This window comes from Melanerpes formicivorus, unplaced genomic scaffold, assembly GCF_026170545.1.
Source record: "Melanerpes formicivorus ecotype bairdi unplaced genomic scaffold, bMelFor1.0.p_v2 SCAF_12, whole genome shotgun sequence".
NCBI lineage: Eukaryota > Metazoa > Chordata > Aves > Piciformes > Picidae > Melanerpes > Melanerpes formicivorus.
In genome coordinates this window covers 11,841,115-11,857,329 of record NW_027142364.1, presented here as the reverse complement: position 1 = coordinate 11,857,329, position 16,215 = coordinate 11,841,115, and the positions used below count along the sequence as shown (strand labels likewise).

The 16,215-nt window shown below is 44.5% G+C and overlaps 1 protein-coding gene across 3 annotated transcripts in view; it reads left to right on the top strand.

The window, feature by feature from the left end:
- PPP2R3A (protein phosphatase 2 regulatory subunit B''alpha) overlaps positions 1–11,234 on the top strand; it is a 54,111-nt gene extending 42,877 nt beyond the window's left edge. For 2 of the 3 annotated variants that reach the window (XM_068145379.1, XM_068145381.1), the window contains 7 exons: positions 1,486–1,642; positions 3,605–3,653; positions 4,216–4,305; positions 4,663–4,838; positions 5,354–5,472; positions 6,645–6,751; positions 10,838–11,234. In XM_068145379.1, the coding sequence (XP_068001480.1) occupies positions 1,486–1,642; positions 3,605–3,653; positions 4,216–4,305; positions 4,663–4,838; positions 5,354–5,472; positions 6,645–6,751; positions 10,838–10,934 (795 nt within the window). In that variant the 3' untranslated portion in view covers positions 10,935–11,234. Of the gene's footprint in view, positions 1–1,485; positions 1,643–3,604; positions 3,654–4,215; positions 4,306–4,662; positions 4,839–5,353; positions 5,473–6,644; positions 6,799–10,837 lie in introns of all 3 variants that reach the window. The other variant, XM_068145380.1, reaches the window with a different exon arrangement.
- Positions 11,235–16,215: the final 4,981 nt, after the last annotated feature.

The following is a 16,215-nucleotide window of genomic DNA, read 5'->3' as shown; positions in this document are numbered from 1 at the left end:
TCTCAAACATAATCTGCCCCACTGATCACGTCAACTAATGAAAAAAATGAGTGTTCTCTTGGATTGTTGCTTGCCAGTCCAAGCCCTCTGATCCCAGTCCCTCCCTAACCTCTAATATAAACAAATCCTCACAGCTTACCTTTTACTCACTTATTTTCTCCCTTTATGCACTACTCTTTATCCTTATTTACTTCTGCCTTTCTTCTCCTGCAGCATTGGCAGTTCTGCTCTGAGGCCACGGTTTTGCTTGGGCAGTGGTGTGCTGCATGTGTAAACAGTGTATTTTGGCATGAATTAGAAAAAAAAATCAGTTATTGAAACTCTCCTCAGGTGATTTTAATTTGCAAAGAAATGGAGAGAGATGAAAAATCTGAAGAGGCTACTGAGTGGTGAGAGTTTTTTAGACTCAAGTGTCAGCAGGTTAGAATATTGCAGGTCTGGCAGTGTCATCCTGTCATGCCAGCATGGCACTTCACTGAACCTGATTGATGTCAGGATATGAGACTTGTTGAGAATCAGTTGGGTTCCTCAGGTGTGGAGATGACTGAAAGCTGACATTGAACTATCAGTACCTATATAGCGCAGCACAGATACAACTCCCGGGGCTAGCTCCTAGGCAGTGTTTCACCTCCTCTTTTCTGAGAAGCTCTAAGGGCAGGGGAGGACAGACCTATAGCTTGCTTGAGACTTAGCTCTTTCACATTCCTGCCACCATAATTTAATAGACTGAAGGCTGTCTGGTGTCCCATGGCCCCAGCACTAGGACAAGGGCAAGCAGGGTGGTGGCATTGGTAAATGCCCAATACCCTCCTGTGGGTGTGAAGGTGGAGTGAAGGTCAGTGGTAAGTGTGAAGTGGAAATGAAACAAGAACATTGTGACTAAATGTTTTCTAACAAGGCATGTTAGCATGCCATGGTTGGAAATCTGTCAAAGCTTCCCAATTAAACCAGGTTAATTCCTGTCAAAGACAGCTCAAGAAAATCGGTATGACTGGTTTGATCTGCTTGGGATCCACTCCTCCTTCCCTAGTCCAGGCATGACTCTGGAGTGAGACTTGACTTTGCCCATCAGGAGCCAGGCAATGATGTGTGATGGAGGACTGTGGACTTGCTGTTGTAAATGATTCCAAGAGTTACTGTTACAGGTTGAAGCTGTTTCACAAGTAACAGATCCCAGCTGAGACAGCAGTTGTGTTCCTGTTTGTCTGCCTTCTCCTTTACTGTAGCTGAAAGTTAGCATAAATTTTTCACAGGAGTGGCAGAGATACCTGTATACATATGTTAGCCAGGATGGCCAGGCCAGATGCTCCACAAGTACCTGGTATGGAATACAGCAACAGAATCTTGTTTAGGGCAAAAAGGCTACGTTTTTGGAGTAGCTCTCAGTGCTGTGTTCACCCAACCTCCACAGAGGTTGGAGGAGTTTGGCTGCTGAACCCCATCTTTGTCTTGGTTTAACTTCCCATTTTATTTGTACTCTTTCAGACTCTTGCCCTTTTGGAAGAAGAGGATGACATAAATCAGATCACAGATTATTTCTCCTATGAACACTTCTATGTTATATACTGTAAATTCTGGGAGCTGGATACTGACCATGATCTTTACATCAGCCAGAAGGATCTGGCTAGGTACAGTGATCAAGGTATGCTGCCTCCAAGCTTAGGTGGGACGAAGCAGATGGGTGAAAATAGAATGTTCCTAATAAAGAGTAAATCTCTAATGTGGTGCCTCAAAAAATGTAAATTGAGCCAGTTGCAGGAGCTTAGACATGGACAAAATGCAGTACAAACTCTTTTCTGTATGAAGAGCCTGAGAAGGAGCTTCTGTTTGTAAGTGGTTCATTGCCAGAAGGACAAGATGAAATAATGTCTTAAAATTTGCTTATTATTTGCAAAGAGTTTTGCAGCAACTTGGAAGTAGAAACAACAAGGGTCAGCCTGGGTGAACTTCAAAGATTGTTGAAAAGCAATCTCCTTATGTGTGGAGAAATTCTGAGTCCAGTGAAGCTTGGTGAATTTCAATTTGCACATGCCCTCTGAAGACTGTCTCTCTAAATTCAATGTGAAACTCCCTTCTACAAGTAGAGCCTATGAGTTTTCATAGGTTCAAGGGCCATGCTGGGTTAATGGAATACAAACCCACAAAGGGCTACAAAATCCAAAGGTGCTTGTTCTCTATGTGTTGTGCTAGATAGAGGCACTCAAGTCAGCTCTTTTTAGGATTATCCATGTTGCCCATGTGCTTACCTGTTAGGACTCACAATGTAATATCTTGGATGAGAGCTTGAGTTATTGACTATCATGTTTAATCCTGAAGAAAAACCTGCCTTGGATTCTTCATGTGATTGCTGTACAATTTAGGAAAGCAGGTCTAGGACGGAGAAGAAGATTTGGGGAAAGGGGATGTTTGGACACAACATGTGACTGGAGGTTGACAGGAAACATGAATTGTGTAGTAAAGGACTCTGTGCAGGGCTACAAGGATCTGGAGGTGTCACAAGTTGTCAGTCATTGCTGGAGCTCTGGGGTTAGCAACAGTGTTTTGTAGGAGCCAAGATCCTAGTGGGCTGAAATAAAAAAGGAGAGGGATGTGATAATCGTGCTGTAGGTATGTATGTGTCAGAGTGGTGTAGCATCCCTTGTGGCCTGAGGTCAGGTGTTTATGGGATGGCCATGGAGGTTCTGGATGAGTGTAGCAATCACTGGGTCTAGGAGCATTGAAAAGAGGGTTGGATGAAGTGAGAATGGAAGAGTATCTGACTTGGGATAGGTGATAGGGGAGACTTGGTCCCTGCTTGGAGGCTGGAGTATTTATTGCACAGGAGGCTTGAGAGCACAGGGTGCTGGGGAGACCAAAATAGGAGTGCTGTGGGCAGAGTGAAGGGGAGAAGCCATCAGTGTAGTGGTGCAGCAGCCTGTCAGCACTGGGGCAGGGAGAGCTGAGAGCTGCTGCAGGTGGCACCTGCCTGGCTGGTGTGTCGTAACTGATGGAGAACATGTAGAAGGGGCTAAGGTGGGGGTCTGAAGGAAATGGGTCACCAATCTGTGAGGGTGAGGTCAGTGTGTAAGCCCTGCTCAAGACTGGTACTTGCTGCTTGGCTGATGGCTCTGCCAATAGTCTATCCCGCACATTTCCTGGCTGGCAGAGCCTTTCCCTTCGCCCAGAACGATGCTTGGTTTTCATTGTCCTTCCCTGCAGCAGGATTGCCACTGCTTGTGCTCTGCCAAGAAGTGTTTGGTAGGGATTTGATGTGTGACTTTTGCTTGATAATTGGACTTTTGTGATACACACTGAAATAATCTCCTTCAATTAGCAGGATTTGCTTATGTGAGAAATCTTACAGCAGCAAACAGGAGTACCACTGCCTGTGTTCATGACCCCAGATAACACATGGTTGCAGTATTTATGGGGAAATATGGTATTTGGGAGCATGCAAAGGTAGACACACTGAGAGGATCATATTTGATTTCTACAAAGTGGTGCTAAAGAGACCAGTAAGGTGTTTTTTTAGCAATGGGAAATGGCTTTGTGTGGATGGAACAACTGGTTGTAGTTACTTGTTTGACACATAGTTTCATTTACTCCATGTTTTCTTTGTTTCCAGCCTTATCAAACAGGATCATTGAGCGAATATTCAGCGGTGCAGTGGTGAGGTGAGGACCAGCATACTGGTCAGGGATAGAATAATAGACATTTCTCTCAGGCTGATTAGAAATGCAAGATACTCTCCAAAAATCTCCACTGATCTGAATGGCTTTCAATGTGGTGCTCCAGTTGGAGCTACCTGAAAATGGAATGAGACTTCCCTAAGAAAGCAAATGAGAAAAGAAATCCCATACAATCGTCACTTATAGACCTCATTGTAGAAAAAGCTGGGCATAACCAAAGGGGATGTGCAAGCAGTATGTGTTTGTGTCCCAGAGTGGCACAGGGGTAGCTGGAGAGCACTGCTTTTAAGTCTCCAAACAGCCAAAACAGCCTAGCAGTTATTGTGGGAAGGGATGTGGTAGATGAGCCTTAACTCTGCAGTTGCAACAAGGCAGCAAATACTGTGCCTGTTGCCAAGCAGACAAGGGCTGGTGCGGTGGAGTGGGTAACAGTGCCCCACTTTCTCTCATCAATGATTTGGGGCTTCTGAAAAAATGTTTGATAACACTTTGAGTATTTAGCTGCCTTGTGATTTGGTGGTGCTGATTTTTTTCATGTGTCTTCCAGAGGCAATGAAGTTCAAAAGGAAGGCCGCATGACTTACGCCGATTTTGTGTGGCTCCTGATTTCAGAGGAAGACAAAAGGAGTGCTACAAGGTCTGACTGATTTCTGTGGCTTAGTAAAAGTATGGAGATGAGCAGATAAGATCCTACAAACTTCTGTGGCCTACTGCTTTCTACAGGAGATGGCAGCTTGGGTTCCAGTGATTATTAGGAAGAAAACAACTTACTTTCAACATTTGGCCCAATAATTGGTGTTTCTTGGGGACAAAGAGCAGAGTTTTCATGTATTATTAAATGGTTTGGCTAGTCATCAATCCCTTTAAGTTACCTCATGCCAGCCTTTGGACAGAAGAGCATTAGAGGATGGGGGAAGGGGAATGTGTTCTGCTGATTTCTGCTGAATGGATATCCTAGTGCTGTGCTGTGCTCTCTTGGCTTTTTTTCCCCTAGCATTGAGTACTGGTTTCGGTGCATGGACCTGGATGGGGATGGAGTGCTCTCGATGTATGAACTGGAGTACTTCTATGAGGAGCAGTGCGAGCGGATGGAAGTAATGGGTATAGAACCACTGCCCTTCCATGACCTGCTGTGTCAGATGCTTGATCTTGTTAAGCCAGAGAGGGAAGGTAAGTCCTGTTTAATAGGAGTTCCATCTTCTTTGACCTAAGGTGGATCGAGGAAGTGATGGTATAATGAAACCCAATGGTAGGTGGAGCCTTGTGTTAGAATCACAGGGCTGAAATTACTGCACAAAGTCAAGGTCTAAACAGTGGCTATTGTGTTATAATGTTATGCATCAGAAGGTCCAAAATACTGAAACAAGAGACCTTGTGAATTAACTTGCTGGAACTGGAGCAACAAGCCTCATATATAATCCAGCCATGGGACATGCTGACTGGAGAATCCCCCTTCACATTCTTCCACATTTCACAGGAACGTGGGAAATCTCCATACGTCTGTGAGACTTAGGCCTAACAAACAGACTCGTTTACTGAATAATGTTAAAATCTTTGAATGACTTGGGAAGAAATTTTGTAATGTTCTGGCATACTGGTGTTATAATGAAAACTTCAATAAGACTAAGTAAGAATTAAGTAACACAAAACTCTGTTTGTTTGTTGGGTTTTTTTTTTCCCTCCAGGGAGAGTAACCTTGCGAGACCTGAAGAGGTGCAAGATGGCTCATGTGTTCTACAACACCTTCTTCAATTTAGAGAAGTACCTGGACAATGAACAGAGGGATCCCTTTGCAGTGCAAAAGGTATACATCACTTATTTTTCAGATACAGGCCTTGTCAAACACATCTTTGGAATGCTGCTTGGGTGTAGGAAAAATCCAGCTGGAGATAAGAAAACTTTTTTCACAAGTAGACCAGTCGATCACAAGTTGCCCCCGGAGCTGCACTGGGAGGCAGCATGGTTCACTCACTTTAGAAAGATGCTGAGAGATTCAGAATCTGAGATCCCATTTGTCTGTTCACATCCCCTTCACAGCTGCAGTTAGCTACATGTGAAGGGTCATTAAATACCTGAGTTGGATACTGATCCTTAAAGCAGCACCTAGACATTTTCCATAGCCTAAACAAAACCAGAGAGACAGGCCTTTACACCACAGAAGCCAAGGCAGATGAGATGCCAGCTCTGTGTCTAGGCCATAGGTAGTAGACTAGATGTAAGGTTTCTATGTTGCAGATGGTGTCTGGTTATCAGCTTGACTGCAATGTCATTCGTCCTCCTCTCTTCCCAAGCAGAGAAAATACCAGAGGAAATTGTGGCTTTTGTGTTTTTCAGTTAGAATAGAATAGACCAGACCAGGTTGGAAGAGACCTTTAAGATCGTGCCCAACCTATCATCCAACACCACCCAACCAACTGAGCGTTGGGTTGGAAGGAACCCTCAAAAGCCATCTTGTCCAACCCCCTGCAGTCAGCAAGGGCATCTCCAACTAGATCAGGCTGCCCAGGGCCACATCAAGTCTGATCTTGAATGCCACCAGGGACAGGGCCTCAATCACATCCCTGGGCAGCCTGTTCCAGTATTTCACCACTCTCATTGTAAAGAATTTCTTCCTGACATCCAACCTAAATCTACCCTGCTCCAGTTTAAAACCATTGCTTCTCATCCTATCACTACAAGCCCTTCCAAACAGTCCTTCCCCAGCTTTCCTGTGAGTCCCATTCAGATCCTGAAATGTAGTTGTAAGGTCTCCCTGAGCCTTCTCTTTTCCAGGCTGAACAGCCCCAGTTCTTTCAGCCTGTCTTCGTAGGAGAGGTGCTCCAGCCCTCTGATCATCTTTGTGGCCCTCCTCGGGACCCACTCCAGCAGGTCCTTGTCTCTCTTCTGCTGGGGGCCCCTGTTACTACACAGTGCCTTACTGTCCCTTTATGTGTAAATAGATGTAGAGAGATGTGCTTGACTGTCTGGTCTTTTTAGGACATTGAAAATGATGGCCCTGAACCCTCTGACTGGGACAGGTATGCTGCAGAGGAGTACGAGATTCTCGTGGCTGAGGAGTCTGGGAATGAGCAGTTACAAGAAGGGTAAGCCCCAGGGACACAGGAGCATGTACCTGCCACTTGGAACAGAGGTAGGGGACTCGTGGACTTAGCGTTTGGACTCAGCACTGCAGCACATGAAGCCTGAAACAGTTGCTTCCCAAAGGCAGTACTGGTAGATTTGTCACAATGGGCTGCTTTGTGGGCAGCCATTTGACTCAGCTACATCTACTGAAGTAAGGAAGATAGCTGGGGGAAAGGACAAAGCCTTTTTGTTTTGGTAGCCATACAAAAACAGATCAAATGACTTTTGGGGGTCTTGGCCATGTATGGACCATGTCACACTGTCATAGATTAGAAAGTATAGCTCTGTTACATTTATTATACCTAGTGGAGACCTTCTTTAGCCAAATTATTTTACTTTCTGCCAAACCTCATGCCTGTTACTGTGTGTTCTTCATAAGCTGTGTTTGAGCTGAGTTGGGTGAGGCCTTTTTTGTAAAACACCCATGGAATCATAGAACCATACAATTATTTTGGTTGGAAGAGACTTTTAAGATCATCCCTACGCTCATTTTTGCAGCCAACTGTAAAACTATGAACAGACACTCCAACTATCATTAGAGTCAATGAATTTAGGCAGAGCAGTTGCTCCAGAACCATTCTGTGTGCAAGGGCTTCCTGCAGAGGCTCCTAATAGAGACTCTATAATTATCTGTTAAATGTGTGTCTGTATTAGAATCTTCTTAAGAGTGTTTCTCAAAGTTTACAGGTTAATAAGACAAACCTCCAGAAAGTGCTTACCCCATGCTAATCCTGCATGATTCAGGATTTCCTCCATTCTTGAGCAGTATTTGTAGAGCCATTAAAGTACTGAGAAGAGTGCATAATTTTAAAACTTCCCACACTGGGAATTGCTTGGGATAACAGTTGCACCTACTCATTAGCCACAGAGCTTTGCAAAGCTATTGAGACCTCTGTTTCCATCTCTCCCTGTGATGTGCATCCAAACAGCTATGGGCTGTTCCCTCATCTCCTTTGAGGTGCTTTGCCTATTTGTGGCCTTCACAATGGAAAATGAGGTAACGCAGGCTGGAAGATAAAATTGCTGTTTCCCTGCAGCTGCTTTACAACACCTGTGTCCTTTGCACAAAAAAGAAATTGAAGTCTGCCATAAAAGCTTTGCAGGACAATGAGTCCCCAAACTCACCAAAACCAGAGGAAAAGTGCAGGTGATACTGGATTTTTGAAGCCTCTCTGAAACAGTTCTGTGTCTTCCTGTAAAGAGCATGTCAGCAACCTTGCTACTTGCTTTTAAGAGCCCCTGAAAAGCTCTGTAGTCATGGCAGCAGGATTAGATCTCATTTGTGGAGCATAGCAACAGACCATGCAGGAGAAAAGGACACCCAGACAAATTTGCCAGAAACAGGCATTGAGTTTCTGCACAGGCAGTGTTTCTGCTGTCCTTTGAGGATAACAGAAATGGGGAGCAGGGACAAAACCAAGACTATGAGATCTATTGGAGACCTGAAGATTTTTGGCTGTTAGGTGACAAAATCTGAAATCTGCTATTTGTCTTACTAGTACATTTGAAAGTAACCACCAGTCAGCAACTGCAGATGAATTTGTGCATACCACTTCTGTGACAATGCCCTGTCCATAGCTTCTCTGGATGGAAGGTTTCTAGAACCACTCATTGGCTGGCTGGCTGCAAGCTTGCTCATAAGAGATTACTGCTCCTGTAGAATCCCATCAAGACATAGTGGAGCTTCAGAGTGACTTTAGGGATGCTACTGAGAGCTGCAGATGACAAAATAAGAGAAATGTTTTGTCTTGCTCAAGACAACAGTGAAGCATCATGTTTCACTGGAATCTTCAGCTGATCTGAAAACTTCTCAGCAATACTCTCAGTATGAGACTCAAAGAAGAGAGTCTGTTTCCTGGTCAGTGTACAGGTGTTTGAGGGCTGAACCAACAGCTGAATCTGACCAACACAAGCTCTTAATGCTGATAGAAGCAATGGCCTTGCAGCAATCTTTGCTTGCAATCCAGGCTATGGCTGCTTTGTTCACTGTTCCAGAAACCAGTTTGAGCCAGCTGACATACATGGAAGCCACTGCTGCTTTCATGGAAGGAGATCCTTCACCAGAGGAAGAGAAAGAGAGGAAGAAGCCATATTTTATCAGCTGTTGATAGGAAAAATCCCCTTCACCTGAGCAACAAGGAGCAAGGCCAGAATGTAGAGCAGTCCTGCTCAGAGTTGGATAGGTGGTACAAAGACTCAGGATCAGATAAGGTTGGTTTAGGCAGATTAGACCTTTTTTGTTACTCACTCATGCTCCCTCTTAGCTCAGTTACTCACTTTCATGAACCGAGCAGCATAAGGAAGGACAAAGAATTTGCTGGAGTAATTTGCCTTCTCAAAACAATCTCAAGTTGCCATGGCTAAGCCTTGAGGAAAGGGTGTTTAACCTACATGAGCCCATGGGACTGTGGAGTTTTGAAACTGGCCTGCAAGGAGAGAAGGTGATTATCTTTAGTGCTAATCTGATGGAAAAGCTATCCCATGGATGCTTCCTAGCTGTAAAGGGGACAAGCAATTTTTTTCTGAGGGGAAAGGCAGGCACTGTTGAGCCTTAAGGAGTAAAATAGTAAAGTGGAAAAGAACAATGGCAAGCACCTTTTGAAGCAGACATGAGAAGGTTTAGTCTAGAAGCAAAAGGCAAAGAAAAACTGCACAAAAAAGGGGTCACATTCTGTGTATAGGAAAAAAGAGGATAAAGCTAACAGAAATTGGTAAAATTGAAAGAAAAAGGGACACAAAAGCAGCATTCCTAAGAACAGCATCCAAATGGAAATAAAAAGTTTTCCTCAGCTGCATCATCTTAAACCAAAAAGCCATTGGGAAATCTGAGGCAGGTACAAAGGTGCAGAATCCTCTCCCAGGTGGGGAGCAGGGTGCTGGCAGGGCCACACAGGCTCCCACCACCTGAGCAGAAAGAGGGCATAGTGTCCTTTCGTGCATGATCAGAACAGTTACTGGTGAAGGATCCAGACCATTGTCTCCCTTCTCCCAGTTATGCAGAGATCCAGAAGGTGGCAGAATTACTAAGCAGGTGCTTTCTATGGAAGAGAAGATACCAGTGCTGTTTAATTCACACAGATCGCCAGACTATAGCATAGAATCCTTCCCACAGCAGGAAATAGATAGTGATAGGCTCCAAGTATTCACTAGGTTAGCAACAGGAAAAACAGCACAAGATGGGGTAGACAATTCCCTCTTGGCACCACCCATGCTTGGCTGTTGAAGGAGATAACCTTGTTGTAGCACAGTTTACTGAACAAACCAGAGCTATGCCTGTGCTTGCCATTGGAACATCTGCTGCAACATTTCCTTCATAAGCAGCAGCATTTTCATTGCTTTTAGAACAAAAAGATGGGTTTGAATTTGGGAGACCTGAGAAGTAAACCTGTAGTGTGCCACGTCTAGAGGGAAAACATCTTAAAAACCATCATTTCTCAGGAATAGGAATGGTATGAGATCCCCAAAGCAACATCTTCTGCTGTAGAGCATGGAACCCAACTGGCTGGAGCTGAGACTTCACTGCCAAACCTCCTCAGGCTGTAAACACTAAACTTGAAACCATGTGAGAGAGGAACATGACAGCATGGCCATAATTGTTCTTCTGTGGATATCAAAATGTACCTTAATCCAGAAGGTGCTTTGGAAACCAGGCATTTCTGTGCAAGTATGAGCAAGCCAGCACTCCTCTAGGGCCTGGATGTGTGGCTGGACAATTTTACTTTGGAACAGTTCAGACCTATTAAGGCTACTGTCAGCTACTGACCATTGCTACTGAATCTGGATTAAAAATCTATTACAGTGGACACCAGAGGAAAGTTGTTCCAGAATTTACACACGAGGATGGATGGGAGCACGAGTTCTTGCCAGCTGTCAGAATACTGGTTATTGCCACACTGTTTTCAGTGCCTAATAAATACCCTTCTGGAGCTTAACATCTTGCATACTGCTGTATTTTAGCCAGCTGCTTTAGCAGCCACTGAAATAACTGATCTGAAAATGCTTTCACTGAAATACAGCTTGTAAAGACCTACCTTTTATTTTTGCAGATCATTTGAAGATGACTATGACACAGATGAAGTCTTATCTCCCCCTGAAAGTGGAGACAAGTCAACTAGTTTGTCTGTCTCAGACATCTCAGCATGAAGACATGGAAGACATTTAGTTGAGATCTTTCAAACTGGATAGCGTTCAGTCCCAGGACACTTAGGGATTTTTCTTAAATCTGCCATTGGAGCAATGTGCTTTTTGTACAGTGTAACCTGAGAGCCCTCCTTCTCTTCCTGTGTAATTGCAATACAGTAATTTCTATCAGAAAGGCTTTTTACAATGTGTTATCAGGCACGCTCATTAAAAATGGTGACTGCACCTTGCTTGCTTTGTATAGAAATGGTTTTGTCCCCAGATGTGCAATAAACACCCGCATCGAATGATCAGCTCTAGCAACTACAGCCAACTGCAGTGGTTGTTTCTCAGTCAGTTCGGTCTTGTGCTATTCTGTCCCCTTGCCTGTCTGCTAGGAGTGACAAAAGAGCTGCCAAATCATCAGTTAAATGTATGTCTAGAAATCTTTTAAAACGCAAGTCACAAGGTTCTCCTTTTTTTCCTTACTGTCCTGGCCACCAAGGCAGCGTGCCTGCACGTGGGGAGAGTGAGGTCCCCTTTTGTGCTTTCAACCACAAGCTCTTACAGTTGCTACCAGACATATTTTACTTGTGTGACTCTGTGGACAGTTAAAGCACAACACGATGTGAGGTTTCTCTAAGGATTTGAGATAGAGTTAATATTTCTGCGTATTCTCCTGTGCATGAGAGGCTCTTGCTCAGGGTGGTGTTTTGTCTCTGCAGAAGTGTTTTTCTAGCCTGTTTATCAAAAAAGACATTTGCTGTTGGGCTGTTGTGTTGAAATCACTGTCTTGTGTGTACCATTTCCGTCCATTGAATCAAAGCTCCATCTTCACCATAACTCATCAAGGAAAAGCATTACTTGAGGGTGATTCCAAAGACCCAAGTGCAGAAGAAGGAAGTGACTGCAGAAATGAACAGAGGAGGAAGTTGCACAACTACTAATTGTAACTGGCTCTGTCTGCTTTTTACCAGGAACAGCCTAGGCAAAGAAGTTCACCACTTCTCTTCCCTGTCCAGGTCCAGAGTGACCTTTTACTCGTCTGATAAAATTTTACGTCTTTCCAAAGACAAAGATTCCTCCAAGGAGCAGGAAGAGCTGTATTCTAGGCTGAAATGGAGCTTCCATGTTATTTTGGCATTGCCAGTTTTTTAACTCCATAAGCAGCAGGTACTTGGAATATCCAGTTTGCCAACTGTGTAAAGCCTCATTCCAAAAAAGCTCAGTAATTGGCTCTTTAAGGTTTAAACCTGGCCTAGTCCTTGAACCTCAAAGAAAAGCAGCACTCCTAGTGCCACACAGAACAATAGAAGAATTCAGCTTGGAAGGAAACCTCCACAAGTCTCCATTCCACCCAGCTTCAAAGTTAGAGCAAGTTTTTCAGGACCTCATCTGGATGAGGTTTGAAAAATCACAACACAGTGATTCTAAACCTCTGTGTATTACATTTCCTCCCACTATGGGAGTTCAGGGCAACATCATTTTCCAGGAAGGATGGCTATTCCCAGGGATGCATGCAAGGAGAGAGGGAGTAGAGAATGACATGAAAATTCACTAGGTGAGCAAGTGACAGCCTCTTCTCAAGCAGCAAATGTGTGCTGGGCTGCCAGCACAGCCCATGCTGGCCTGTGAAGATCTGCTGCTCCAGCAACCCTTGGTGCATCCCTCTGTTTCGGGTTAGCATTTCTGTTCTTGCCAGGTCATACTTTGAGCCTGTTTCTGCTGTTCTTGCTCCCTCAACAATTCACCCACCGCTTCAGGAGCTTTTATCTTTCTCCTTATTTGTCTTTGGCAGAGAGGCTTTAATTAAACCTGTCAAATCACCTCAGCCTTACATCTCACAGCACTCCAGTCTGCCTTCTTTTTGGAGAAGTCTGTACGCTGGGCCTGGGAAAAATCACCTTCGAGGTTTAGCTTCAAGAATTGAGACAGAAGCTCATAGCTGCTCTGCTAAGCTCCTTGGCCCCCAAACGTCACACCCCCAAGTCCACTTCATTCTGACTTTGCCTCCTATCTCCAGTCATCAATGCCACTTCAGATGCTGCAAACCTTTAAAGCCAATTACTTACTTTTCATTGTCACTTCAGTTCAGACAGGTATGTTATGAGCTGGATTCCTTGCTCCTTATGAGTAGTCAATCAAGTGAGCAACGGTCAGTTCTGCATGATTGAAACAAGACAATCAGTGTGTGTTGTCTTGTCTGCTTTAGTCCAGCAACATGAAGTCCTGTGGCCTTTCCAAACCCTTGCTTGTTACTTTACGTTCACAGATATTCTCTCTGCAGTACTACGAGTGTGTACATACTGGTGGAATGGTACTAGCTTGAATTTTTTTTCCCCTTCTAAAGCCTCAGCAGTAATTGCTGCACTAGTTTCTGTCAGCAAACCCAAACGCTACTACCGATCCCCTTCTGCCGGCCTGCCACCGCGCGGCAGTGTTGCAAACAGACATGGACAGTGAGGAGAAACTCCAGTCAACAGCAGGTTTAGAGAGGACACTGCAGAAGAAACTTTTCTGCTCTTCTCAACTAAGAGAACTTCAGAAAGCTGACTGGAAAAACTGAGGTACAGTGCTTAACCAAGTGCTGTGCTTAATTACTGAAACAAAATACACCTGAAAAGCCAAAAAAAAACAAAAAAGGTCACTGAAGTGGTGCATCAATGGTGTATGGTTTTGGAGCAGTGTTTCTAAATCACAGTATCTTAGGTCTATGCAATCAAAAATTAACTTCAATCGAGAGCATGAAAGGTGAACGTGACAGCAGCGCTTACCCTTTTGAGCTGATCTTGTCCTTATCACTAGGTGATGGGTTTAGAACTGAGTATTTCACACTAAAGGTTCTTAGACTTTGTAAAAGTAGTTTGGAGACCTTTTGTGCTGGTATGGTTTTATCTTTGTATTTTTCCTTTGTATTTTCGTTTTTGGCAAATAAAGGGCTTTTCAATTTAAAAGGTAAAACCCTTCTCCTAGTAGTGGGGTAGAGCACTGTTGCTCACTTCATCTCCAGCTGCTGTCCCCAAATCACCTTTTCTGCTGCTGCCAACCTGTCAACAAGCCTACCAAAACCAAAATCCCAGGCTTTCTTCTCAAAAACACTGGGGAAAACAAGTGATCTGAACACTTACCTTCATCCTCACCACAGAGTGCTATCCCTGTGCTGACTTACCAACATGCTGACTCACTTATATTAACCTGTTCTGAAAAGAAGGTGGCATCTCCTGGATCTCCTGCCAGTGGAATGAGGAAACAAGACAAGTGTCTTTTCTAATGCCATTTTCTGCAAGCACTCAAGCAGGATCACTGCAGTATGGTTACTTTATCTGTGAGACTGGCAGGTCCATGTTCCTGTGTGCCTACATCCATGTAGTGCAGAGGCACTTTTTGTGGGTTTATTCAAAATACCAGAGACACTGCACTTAAAAGAGAAAGGTGATGGGCTGGTGACATCATAAGGACTACAGACAGAATTACACAGCTTTGAGAGCGTGTTTCATTGGCCATGCCACACACTTGGAGTGGTTCCAGCATGTAAAGCTGCTCTTTTATCATTTCCCTTCTCAGAACATTAGTTAGCAATGCAAGGTTTTATAAATATAATGTGTAAAAATCAAATACATGAAAAAGTGTCTGGGGGTGTGAATGCTCTTATTCTGGATCACATTAGAATCTTTGCATGACTCATGGGCCACATCAGCATCACTTTTTTCTTGAAGTTCCACTGACTGAGCAGCTCCTCACTGTGCCAGATATACCTGCCTTGGGTAGCTGGTTCCCCTCCAGGCTGCTGCCACTGGAAGCCTGCAGGCTTTGGCTTCTGGAATACATCCTATGGTGCTTGCAGGAGGCAGCCTTTCAGATGCAGTGATGACACCCATGGAAGCAGCTGCACAAGACAGGTTACCTGCCTGCTCAGCTTGGAATGGTGGTGGCATTCCAGTACACCATGTGAGAACCTCTGCAGGGACTCAGTGGGACAGAAGAAGCTGTTACGACCTCCCTCTTCACAGGCACAGTACAGGAGAGTTAGACAAGCCAGGGAGCAAGAACATCACTTGCAGGAATGCAGTGCTATAAGAGCAGCCAGGTCAAAACAATCCAAGTGCTTATTTCCAATCTTGTTTCCCTATCCCTGCTCCCTCCCAGGATTTCACTGATGTATGATAGGTGGCAAGAGCCTTTTTACTCAAAATTGAAGTTTAGGTGTCTTTTCTTTCTTGAAGGAGCATCTTCCACCTGTTCAGGTCTAATTGGGCAAAAGCACTAGACCAATTTTCACAGATGATCTAATTCAGTCCCCTCTGCTAGTACAAGATCACCCAGTCAATCACACAGGAATACATCCAGGTAGGTTTGGAATGCCTCCAGAGACACAGATTCCACAACCTCTCTGGACAGCCTGGTCCAGGGCTCTACCACCCTCAAAGAGAATGAGCTTTTCCTTATGCTTGCATGGAAATGCCTGTGTTGCAGTTTGTGTCCACTGCTCCTTCTCCTGTCACTGAGCACCAGTTCCATGCTCCTGCCATTCACCCTTTAGCATTAATGAAATCCTTCTCAGTCTCCTCCTCTAGGCTGAGCAGACCATATTGTACCATGACCATGGAGTCCACCCCTTCCAGAAGGAGCTCTGCTTTTCCATCTTTGCAGTGCATTTTCAGGCAGGAAGATTCCCACAGCAAAACATCAATGAGCTGCTCCTTTTCTAATGCAGCTCTACAAATCAGGATTTTAATAAACTTTTGGGAAGTTAATGACTGTCTTTGAGAGGACTGAGAAGACAGTCAAGGTATCACACACTTCCTTATGGAAAGAAATCCCCAAGCAGCCTCCTCTATACTAATGCTGGGAGCAGCTCCCCAAATCCACAGCTCCACAGGAGGAACACCTGGTCCCCAGCAGCCAGGCTCCCACCAGCCCAGTCTAAACTGAACTAAACTGATCTGCATGACTGCTGTCGATGAGCAGTTCCCCAGCACCTCCCCGCACTGCCCACAGGGAGCAAGTTCTTGCTGTGGGCTGCCTTGAACTGAGGTTTCACTCAACTCTGACCACAACCAGCGCCGGAAGGTCCCAGAAGACAATGCTGCTGTCAAATGGAAACGAATGCTTTTCAAACTTGAGCTACTGCGATTATTGTCAGCAATGTTATGATCTATGCCATTGCTCAGCTTGTTCATGAACAACTAGCCAGGAGGTTGGGAAAACCAAACCAAGCCAAACCTAATTTAAACAATTACAGAATTAGTCATCAACAGACTAAGTAGCATTTAGGCAGTGAGTTCAACATATGCCACACTGATGC